The sequence below is a fragment of the Populus alba genome, chromosome 6, assembly GCF_005239225.2.
Source record: "Populus alba chromosome 6, ASM523922v2, whole genome shotgun sequence".
Lineage (NCBI taxonomy): Eukaryota > Viridiplantae > Streptophyta > Magnoliopsida > Malpighiales > Salicaceae > Populus > Populus alba.
This window is the reverse complement of record NC_133289.1, coordinates 10,629,567-10,641,294: the sequence shown is the minus strand read 5'-3', so window position 1 is coordinate 10,641,294 and position 11,728 is coordinate 10,629,567. Positions and strand designations below refer to the sequence as shown.

Genomic DNA, 11,728 nt, shown 5'->3' with positions numbered 1-11,728 from the left:
TAACTAAATAAAAAATAATAATATTAATAAACTAAATTAAAAAAAAAATCATTAAAAGAAAAAAAAAACACAACTACAGTATTTTTAGGATATGTTATAATAATATAATATAATAATTATATAATTATAATAATGGGGAAAGTTACAAGTTACAGTACTTTCCTTGTGCATTTTATAGTATTTTATAATAATAATAATAATAATAATAATATAACATTTACCTAATTGAAATTTTATCCAGTACCTAAGATAAGAGAAGGGATGGAGAGTTTAACGATTCTATAATTATATCCAGTACTCTTATAAACAAATTAAATATACAAAATTGGTATAAAAACAAACCTAATAATCCAAACTTTGCATCCTATCTAACCTTTTTAATTCAAATTTCCTTTCTAAAGTGTAAAGAAAATCATTTTTATTTTTCTTTTAATACATAACATCATTATAAATTTTGTTTTCTAGGATTTGAGATGTTAACGATCAAATTACTTGCGAATGAAGGAAAAGTTTAACTTAACAATCTAGAGAAGTGATATTCATTTGATCCTTCTAGGACTTTTGGGATTAGTAGTTATTAGCTATAGAACTCAATCGCTGTTATAGAGCATTTTTTAAAAATTTATTTTTATTTAATTATATAGAAATTAAAATATATATTCATAAGAAAGGTAATGAATAAGATTTTGGTGAAAAAATGTATTTCCTATTCAAAATTGTCGTTTCTTATTCATTTAATCTCTTTTGTATTTACAATTACGTATTTTTTTTTATTAGTAGCATGATTTATTAAATAAAAAATCCCAATTAAAAATACTCATAAAAATTCTGATGATTTGAATTAGAGAAAAAATATAAATTTTTAATAAAAAAACTTAATTTCACTTTTCATATATTTCCTTTTTTGTTTTGACAAAAACTTTTTTTTTTCTTTCATAAGTATTATTTTTTAAATAAAAACTTATTATAATCATGAAAAGCAGATTGTAATTAAAAAAATAAAATTACAAAGTGATTATTTTCACTCACATGTATGAAATACATATAAGAACAATAAACCTAAAGCAAATTTTATAAAAATCTTGCAATAATAAAATATACATTGTTTTTTTTCTCATTGAATGCTAATGAGCAAGTTTTTTTAAAAAAATCTACATGTTAGGTTAATATATAATTGTTCATAAAATAACTGTTAATATTACTATATAATACCCAAATCTTCTTTAAAACTATGACATAAAAATAACATATTAATATATTGATTTAAAGAAAATTTTATTCTAAAATTAAGAAAATAAAATAAAATAAAATAAATATTAGGAGCTATTTAACAAAAAAAAAAAAACCTAGGCGTATTTAGGCTTGAAAAGATGGGTCTACACGCCTAGCCTAAGAGAAAAAATCCAAGCCCACGCACTTGATTTTATTTTTTTAAATGGATGTCTATGCTATTTTTTTAATGAAAAAAAAAAAAGTGTCGTCCACTTGGAAAGAAGGTGCATCATTTTCTTGTTTAAATTTCAGCTACCTCTAGTGTTTCAAAAGTCATGGACTGAGTTTTTGAACTCTAAAAAGTCAAATTTTAACTTGTTTTAATCTAAAAACATTTTATAAATACTCTAAAAACCTATATAAAGCCATTCCAACCTCAAAAAAAAAATGATATATTGAGCTTAAAATTGTAAATTAAATTGAATAAAAAAAATTATTGGGTCTTAATATGCTTTTTTCTAACATGTTTGAAGAGCAAAACAACCTCAATTGAACTTGTCTCTTTGAAGTGAACCAATTAACATTAAGATCTGATCTTTTGCAATATGACCACCCAAATAATTTTATCTTTTTTATATTTTTAGATTACATTTTCTCTCTTTCTGAAATAATATGAATTGAAACATGATAAAAATAAATTTTTAAGAATGAGATGTAAAAAAAAAAGGATCAATTTTTTTTAAAAAAAAAAAAAATTTAGAGACTAAAGTAAGTTTTTCACTCCCTTTGAACAATAAAAATTAAAATTTCTATGTTTTTCCTAGTGTTAATCTTGGCCAATGTTGTTTTAATTCTTTAATATAATCTAAAATTTCATTAAGGAAATTAAAATTGGAATATTTTATGATATCTCAAGAGTATATTAATCAAAACAAATCTTAAAAATATAGAATTTTTTTTTTCTAAAACGATGGGTATCTTATACGTACCAAACTAAGTTTCTACTGTTGAGAATCAGCTTTTATATAAGGTTAAACCCTGCAACTCATGGTCTAAGGAGATTTAATATTAGTGAGATTTGAATTTGAGATCTTAAAAGGAGCAAACTCCAAAATCCCTAGTTAAATGCTACTAGACCAACCTCTTGAGATTCAAAATTATAAAACTATACCAACACGACTTGAAATGATTAAATTTTAAAAAAATAAAAAATTCAACTATTCGTGTGTATCGTGTAATTTTTTCAAGAATAATATATATATATATATATATATATATATTATATATTGTAGATTGTATCATAGCATTACACAATGCATCAATATTGCATTACACTAAAAGATCGAGTTTCTTTTTAATAATTTAATTAATCAACTATATAAAAAAGAAAACTTCACTTCCAATAGAAACACATTTTTCCTCAACACTTCATATTAAAGTGTTTATTAGTATTGTCCATCCAAAAGTGAACAAGGATAAAAAAAAAAAAAAAAAAAAAAAGAGTTCATATTGACTGCAGGTTTTGCTTGTAACGCAGAAATTTTATTGTTATGCATGAAGGAGGTGTTATCCAAGTTTGAAAAAAGCTATTGCTTCATGACACATTTTCAACTCTTGTACCTCTTATGGCAAGCATAGACTTCTGCAGCAAGTTACATGTTTTTCTTTGTTTTTATGTTCTAAAAATATTTTTAAAAAATTTTAATTTTTTATTTTAAATTAATATTTTTTAATATTTTCAAATCATTTTAATGGGATAATGTTTAAAATAATTTTAAAAAATTAAAAAATATTATTTTAATATATTTTTAAATAAAAAAATATTTTAAAAAATAATCAAAAACTACACCACCAAACAAAATAAAATTGTTATAAGCGTTACTTACTAATATGCCGTGTTTCAAATTTTGTTTTATAAAAAATTAAAATAAAAAATATTTTAAATATTAAAAATTCAATCATCAACATCATCTTCTAGGCATTAAAATTGCGGCCAATAAGTGGAGGTCATTCATTGAGTAATATTTTCTTGCCGTGGTGGTTGGAAGATTTTGCGTGTTGTGTCAACGCATAGGAAAAAGTAGGTGCGTTGCATTATGTCATCCACCGAAATAATAATAATAATAATAGGACCAGTTATAGTTCAATTAACATCAAGATTTCTCTTCTTTAGAAAAATATCTGAGATCAAACGCATCTTTGTCGATAAAAAATAAAAAGGATAAAGAGAGAGAGAAAACCTTTAATTTGGATTAAAATTATACAAACATAGAGTGAAATGTATTTTAATTTAAAAATTATTTCTAATAAATTCTTGTATTTATTGTATTGTTTTTGTTGTCAAAAAAAATATTTTCAGCTCTCCAATAATTAATTGAAAAATATTATAATATCGGTGCTAGATAAGAACACCTCTTTAAGACCTTATGTTTTTGCATTTCAAAAAAAAATTTTGAAATTTTTTTATTCTTTTTTTCAAATTAATACTTTTTTGGTGTTTTCATATTATTTTGATGTGGTGATCTTAAAAATAATTTTTTTAAAATAAAAAATTATTATTTTAATACATTTTAGAGTTAAAAAATGCTTTGAAAAAACTACTGCCATCACGCTCCTAAACACATCCTTTGTCCCCTCTCCAAGTTTTTTTGAAGTGCTTACTCACATTAGAAGTTGTATTTGATGAAATTTTTTAAATTAATTAATTTTGTTAAAATGCATAAAACTCCTTTCAAATAAAACCATGTTTGAGTTGGCTCGTTGTAATCCGTTCAACTTGATATGTTTAAAGACAATTCAGATAATCAATAAAAATATAGTTTAACTAAAATAATTTAAGATGATATATTTTTTAAGAAAAATATTGAGACGACATCGATCTGAGTTAACTTGCTGAATTTACAACTTAGGTCATAAGATGTGATTACAACATAAAAGTCAAATTCAAATAAATTATAAGGCTCAATTTTCAATTAAATAAATATTTTATTTTAAATATTGAGACGGCGACATATTGGATTAACTTAGATCAATTTAGGTTAACCTATCAAATATATGATATGGATCGTGAGATATTAATAACTCCGTATAAAGTAAATCAAAACAAATTATTAAGTCCAATTCCAAAACAACCAAATGTTGAAGGATGATATTGAAAAAAAAAACCTAAAAAAACAATTATAGTCAAATTAAGTTAATTGCCAAATCTGCAATTAAGCTCATGAGATTGTGATAGCTCTATTTATTGAATTGAATGATGAAATTAAAAAAAAAAAAAGAGATTAAGTGGTTGGGAATTAAGACTAATTTTGAAGCTTTAATTTTATATCAGTCAAATATTGAAGGATGAAATTAAAAAATAATTTAAATAAAAAAAAAGATAAGAAAAAACAATATTTGTTAATCAGGGTCAACTTACTAAACCTGCAATTTAAGTTATGAAACTTAGGATAACTCTCTATAAATTGATTTGAAGGATAATTTTTTTTTTAAAAAAAGATTGAATTATTGAAGAATAAAATTGAAATTTTTTATTATTAATTGTTAATTAATAATATACCCTACTACTTAGATGAAAATAATGATACATTTGTCAGGCAACCGGATAAATGGCATTTATTTTGATATCCAAATAATTCAAAATTGGCGGGCATAAGTGAAGAAGATTAATTAGCGAGGACACTTAGGGCAGTACACGTGCTCACACCTATTGTATATGATAAAGTATCTGGTTACATTATACATATTAAATAACCATGCTAATAATTAATATAATTGATGACACATAAGTTAATATTATAATTGCGTTTCAGATAATTTTATTGAGCGAAGCATGACCGAGTCTGTCATAAAATTGAAGAATTAATGCACATAAACTAAAAAAATCCAAACTATAAGCTACGACCGGCGCCTAAAGTTAGAATTTTTGGTGCGTAAATTGAATTCCATCATGAATGGGTTATTTATTACTAAATTATTGGCGAAGAAAACTCACAAAATTCACTATTACGGTCATTACCCGTTCAATAAGATAATAGCATTAGCATATAAATCGCCCCAATTATACCACAAGTACAAAACCACAAGCACGTTTGTTTAAAAAATAATTAATTTTTTTTAGATTATTATTATTTTTAAATGATTTAATATATTGATATTAAAAATAATTTTTTAAAAATAAAAAAAATATTATTTTAATATATTTAAAAAATAATAATACATCATCTTTTACATTACTAAAAATAAAAGAATATAACCTCCCATTTATTTATAAATTGTTTAGGAATGTAATGCAAACTATATTTCATAAAAATTTAAATTTTTTTATATATTTTGAATTGTTTTGATAAGCTGATCTTAAAAATAATTTTTTAAAAATAAAAAAAATATTATTTTAATATATTTCAGCATAAAAAACATTTTAAAAATCAATTGTAACCATACTTCAAAAAAATACTTAATGCTAAAAAAGAAGAAGAAGCCAAACCGTAAAAATGATATCTATGAGAAGAAAAGTGTATTTAGAAGTATATTAGTGTATTAAAATTATATATATATATATATATAATCTATTTTTTATATTATTATATTAAAAATATATCAAAACAATCTAGAAATATATATATTTTTTTAAATTTAAAAATTTACCTCATTTATGACGCAATTACAAACGGGGCGAAATCCAAACCATTCATTCACCGCCTTGAGGTGCTTTTGATTTGGACATAAGAGCCGCGGCAAACAGTAAATAATAAACAAAAAGAAGAAAAAAAAAGAAGTGCTCTCCCTGTTTCCCATTTTATTATAATTTATTTATTTGATTTTGTTTGTAGCTTCCATGTTAAAATCAAGTAAAATGATTCACAGTTATCTGCTTCGCTAGTTCTCTGTCTAGCTTGTAGTTTCTTCTATTACACTTGACATATACCCTATCTACCTACCTATCGGCCTTGTCTTGTTTCTTTTTATCTGCCTTTCCATTTCCTTAATCAGGTTAGTACTTTGTCTTGTGTTGTGATTTGATTTGATTTGATTTAATTTAATGTTTGATGATTTTCTCTGATTTCTTGTTTTGTTTTAAATTAAATCCTGCTATATTTTGTTCAAATCTTATTATTGGTGTTGGCTAAAATAGACAAAAATTAATTAAAAGATGTGTTTGCATTAAACTGGTAATCATGGTCTTTAATTATGGAAATGATTTTGAGTTATTTGCAAAGATGGATGGATATTTTGGTGCTGTTTATACTTGAATTCTGATGGGTCGAGGTTGATGTAATCATTCGGGTTTTGAGCAGGGGGAGGAGATTGGTTTGGTAAAAAAGATGGTTATTTACGAGCAAGAGTCGGATGTTATTCAATGGGGTCTTCGTCTTCTTGATGGGGACCCACCCTTTTATTCTGGGTACTATGGTGAAGCAATAGAACAGAGTGATGATGGATATCATGGACATTATGTGAGGGATCATTATGATATTACGGACTGTAGCCATGTAGAGAATGATGAGATGATTGCACGCACGTTGCAAGAAGAGTTTTCGCAGCTTGCAGTTACTGAAGAAAATGGGTATTCACATGGCGGAGAAGAGCTTTCAGTTACTGAAGAAAATGTGTATTCACATGGTGGAGAAGGGCATTTGCAGACTTCTGTTGAGCATGATTGGCATTGTACACCGATGAGGAACTACTGTTCAGGTTTATGGTTAAGATTATCCTTTTGTTTTATTTCATTTTTTGTGGGAGGAAATTTCTTATGTTGGTTTCACTTGATGTTTTTAATGCGCAGACAATGAGTGTAGTCATGAAGAATCAGATGATGCAGTACCCTCTAGTTCATGCTCAAGTCCTGCTAATGGAGAAGAGTATTCACCAGAGTTTAATGATGAATATGGCCTGGATGATGAAGTAGGCAAGAGGTTGAATCAGTTGATTCCAATCCGTGTAAGTTTGGTCGCTTTAGATCATCATTGTGGTCTTTTATTTCTTTTGGTTGAGGAAATTGAGAGACTTTGATCATGTTTGACTTCCCCTAGGAATCAGGAATGGCATTTCAAATAAAATTTATGTTTAACTTTATTTAAATAATTTTACTTGTTTTAGAATTTTTATACTACCAAATAACAAATAAAAGAAGTAAATTTTTCCACTAAATATAGAATATCTCATTTCTTGTGTAATCTTGATCCTTATTATTGGCAAACCAAATTGCATTTCACAAGGAATGGGACATGATACTCATTTTTATTTCCAATCCCAAGCGACCCGAACATAATCATCACATAGTCATTTATAGCCTTTCCTCTCTCTTTTATTGCAGTTTTTTTTTTCTTTTATTGCAGTTTTTTTTTTCCTTTTCTTTTTCACCAATTACTATCTTTAATATCTAGGTTATTGCATTAAAGTAGTTAGTACTTAGTTAATCCAGGAAAAGTATCCAAGGTATTCTGAGCCATGAATTTAAGTATAGATGGCACACAGAGTCAGGGTGGTCTTTTTTTCCACTCCTGGAGTCTCACTTCACACTGCAGCTTTTTGACAGAAACACACTTCAATAGGATAATTGTATACTTTATGAACTATCGTTGGATAAACTGCAATATTATGGCTAAAGACTGTCACCGTGATCTGTGGTTCTTTATTGTGAAAAGACAATCAACGCAATCCATGATTCTTTATTGTGAGAACATTTGCATGTGTTCAAACACATTTAAGCGTGGTGTAAAGTTAGTTTTTTCTTGTGCAACTTATATGGTATATGATTAAGTTCAGTGTAATGTGCATCATAGCAGTTACATGCTAGCATCAATTGGTGCTCATTTGCATCACATGATCTCGTGGTTTTGCATCATTTGACACTTCCTGTTGAAAATCTTTATAAATTGTAGTTTTCTTGTACAACTAGCTTGGTGAAAATACTGTGTGTGTGCTGTTACATATGCTTGCAAGGACATATCATTTCCCCTGTTGTTGGTTTTGCTTATCACCTGCCAAAATTTCTTTCATGCCTCGCAGCACGTTCCAAGAATTAATGGAGAAATACCTTCAATTGATGAAGCAACAACAGATCATGAAAGGCTTCTGAACAGGTATTGTGTGCAGATATTATTGCTGCAGATAAAGCAAAATTCTTTTCCCATTTTGTCTGATTGGGAGTTAGTTCAGTTAATGCGTTTTATAGACGCGATTACTATAACATTGCTCATTTTCTTTCCTTATTTTTTTTCTTTTTACCTTGGAATACACTTCATGCTATTAAATTATTGTTCTCACTAATCCAGACTGCAGCTATTTGGCTTTGAAGAGCTCAAGGTTCAAGGGGATGGAAACTGTCAGGTTAGCTTTTCCTTGTCTGTTTCTTTTTGAGTATCTTCACCATGACCTCCTCCATGAGATGTTGCTGTAAATGGATTATTATTAGGGTTTTTCTAAGATTGGCCCTAAAGGTACACGTCAATAAGCAATAAATGGAAGGTCTTCACTTCCATAATTGAGTAAAATCCTAACCCTTAATTTGTTGATACTAAATATGGATAATGAAACCTTCCACATATTGATATTTGTGAGTTCCCTTAGGACCGCATGTTGGAAAAGTCCTTGCTGTTATTGTTTTTGCTGTTGATCTTGCTTGTCAAAGTGCTTATTGACAAATTAATGATGACATGTTAATATTTACTTTCTAAAACTTTCTCATTCTCCAGTTCCGTGCTTTATCGGATCAAATATATAATACACCTGATCGCCACAAAATAGTAAGACGACAGGTTGTGTATCAGGTTTGTTTTATTCCCTGCCTAATTAGTAGTGGTTGATGTTGAGTTAGTAGAGTTGTAACATATATATCTATATTTCATTGATCTTATACATTTTTGTTATAATGGTTTGTGATCACCAGCTTAAGTCTCACCCAGAGATATACGAGGGATATGTTCCCATGGAGTATGGTGACTATTTGAGGAAGATGTCAAAGTAATAATGGAACTGTTTGCTTATTCTATTTCATAAAATATAAAGAATCTTGCTTGTTGATTCTAATAGACAAATACCCTTTGCATTTGGATGATGCCAGGAGTGGTGAGTGGGGTGATCATGTGACATTGCAGGCAGTTGCAGATGCGGTATGGATCATGTCAACTTGTAGTCGTCTTTTTTTTTTTTTGGGCTCAAGGACTTGATGTTGTTCTTGAAGGACATTGATTTTATTTTCTTTGTTCTTAAAACATTTTGCCAGTTGCCTCCTTTATTTGACATGCATTGTGACTATAGTTTACCTTTGGTGAAACCCCGTCCCTCTATTTGCCGGTTTCACCATAGCACTGCTCTATTTTAAAGCTAAATGCATTGTTTCATTTTGAAGAAAAATGTAACATTCTGTGCTATCTTCCATGGCTTGTACCCTTGTTTTATTGCAGTATGGCGTGAAAATACTTGTCATGACTTCTTTCAAGGACACATGTTACATAGAGATTCTTCCTGTCAGCCAAAAGCCAAAAGGAGGTAAATTATGTTTGTTTCAGTTGTCCTGAAAAAAATTAATTTCCTTTTCCTTTATCTTACCCCTCATCTTCCTTTTTGAGATGTTTCCATGATCATATTTTTTTAAGTTCATAATAAATATTGTTGACAATCGGTTGTGGTAATAAATATTGCTTGTTTGATTGCAAGTTTGATAGTTTTACCGATTCCTGATAAAACGTAAAAAAATTGAGTGCTTCTTTTGTTAAACCTTGATCTGTATGTGTTGTTTTTCCTCCCTGCTTTCCATAACCTTCAACGATTGGTGAATTGCTTTTCCCATATAGTACTTTACAGAAGAATAGAGGTAAAAACTCTATGTGATTGCTACAATTGCTTCTCTCTTTCTTTTTACAGAAGCACCAAAGCAGAAACACTGAAAATTATTATAATGTTTCCTGTGCTAATTAATCCACATACAATGTAATTGGTCTTAAATGATTGACAGCAACCTGAAAGAAATTCCAGTCCCATCCCAGGCTTCTTTTTCAAACAATAATAGCATAGCATTAATGTTTGTTTTATTGCTTATAAATGACCTGTGAACCCTAATGAAATGATATGTTCTGAATGTAAAAACTTCTGGAATTTTTAAGCTTGTGTTTTGATGAAGAATTTTGGGTTCCTTCTGCAGTCATTTTCTTGAGCTTTTGGGCAGAGGTACACTACAACTCCATCTATTTTCAAGCAGGTAAATATTGTTTATTTTTTTTGCTTCTTTTATTGGGCATGAGTTAAAAAGTAAGAACAATGGAATGCTTGGGCAAAGTTGATGATAAACATAGCTGAACTTCTTTTCAAGAAGTTTAGTGTTGAACCGAATTTTCTTGCTTCTGACAAGCCTGACTGTGGTTTTCGTATCATTTCTCCCTCACTCACGTGACAATGATCTTGGTTTTATGTGCAGAGTCTAATTTGGTAACTTTGCATTAATTCTAATGATGCCCCTGTGAGAATAATTTATATTTTTTCGTGGTTTTGATACAGATACATCTAGTGAATTCAGAAAGAAGAAAAGGTGGTGGAATTTCGGGAATAAGCACTAGATATATTGCTGGTAATATGAGGGACCCCCCCATGCTCTCTTGCTGCTGTGCTTGCTATTAGACATATGCACATGCAGCTTCCATGGTGCGAAACTTGTATCTTCTCTTTCTATAAACCATACTTGTCCAGATCAGCTATTCTACGAGTGTATTGTATTTTTCTTGGAAAGATTTTTTTGTCTCAAATTTTGCATGCATGCTCTAGAATTGCATGTCATATCTTCCTCAAATAACAGAACAAAATAATCAAATGAGTAACACTGTTTATTCTTCTAATGCGTGGAGACAGCGAGATGGATGGATAGAGCTTCAGGTAAGTTGTTTGGTTGGGAAATTTCACGTGTATCGGAAGAGTGATTCTTTACCTTGTCAAAACTCAGAACTTGCTCGTGCATTCAAAATAAGATATTATTATTGATTTGATGACGTTTTATTCCCATTGTCACATGGGACCGTAGATACTTTTAATACTCAAGCTTGGCTTGATTGCTACCTTCGGTTGTTTGATCTGTTTAAATTAGTTTAGTGCGATGAAGTTAAAAATAATATTTTAAAAATATAAAAAATATTATTTTAATATTTTTTTGTAAAAAATTATTCTAAAAAGCAAATATAAAATTATCTTATAAAAAAACCAGAAGAATCTTTGATGTTGACCAAAGTGAATAGGTTATTGACCAGGGAAAAAGGAGAGCCATGCTCAATAATAAACAAATGGTGGGTCCAATTCCACATAAGTTAGTCAATCTAGATTGGTGTTTCATTAGAGGTGAATGTTTCAAAAAAATAATGCTAGGAGAAAAAAATCCATGACTTAACATCATAGAAAAAAAATTAATGGTTATCAATCTCTAAAAATCTAAATATAAAAAGATGAAATAAAAAAAATTAATGAACAAAAAAAAATTCCATAAAACAAAGAATTTATAAATTCAGGTGAGTTAGCCAAAACTCCCGCG

The 11,728-nt window shown here is 28.3% G+C and overlaps 1 protein-coding gene across 1 annotated transcript; it reads left to right on the top strand.

The window, feature by feature from the left end:
- Positions 1-5,954: 5,954 nt before the first annotated feature.
- LOC118048317 (OVARIAN TUMOR DOMAIN-containing deubiquitinating enzyme 12) lies at positions 5,955-11,190 on the top strand. The gene is made up of 11 exons (XM_035057929.2): positions 5,955-6,204; positions 6,510-6,906; positions 6,998-7,152; positions 8,224-8,297; positions 8,490-8,544; positions 8,910-8,984; positions 9,104-9,177; positions 9,278-9,326; positions 9,621-9,705; positions 10,358-10,414; positions 10,711-11,190. Exons 2-11 carry the CDS (start codon positions 6,537-6,539, stop codon positions 10,767-10,769), a joined length of 1,053 nt encoding a protein of 350 aa, XP_034913820.1. The 5' UTR covers positions 5,955-6,204; positions 6,510-6,536; the 3' UTR covers positions 10,770-11,190.
- Positions 11,191-11,728: the final 538 nt, after the last annotated feature.

Excerpts from the sequence above, each read along its gene's own strand:
- LOC118048317 (XM_035057929.2), top strand. The coding sequence starts at position 6,537 with ATGGTTATTTACGAGCAAGAGTCGGATGTTATTCAATGGGGTCTTCGT. Across the intron at positions 8,985-9,103 it reads GACGACAGGTTGTGTATCAG|CTTAAGTCTCACCCAGAGAT; the intron begins GTTTGTTTTATT and ends TGTGATCACCAG. Across the intron at positions 9,178-9,277 it reads TATTTGAGGAAGATGTCAAA|GAGTGGTGAGTGGGGTGATC; the intron begins GTAATAATGGAA and ends GGATGATGCCAG.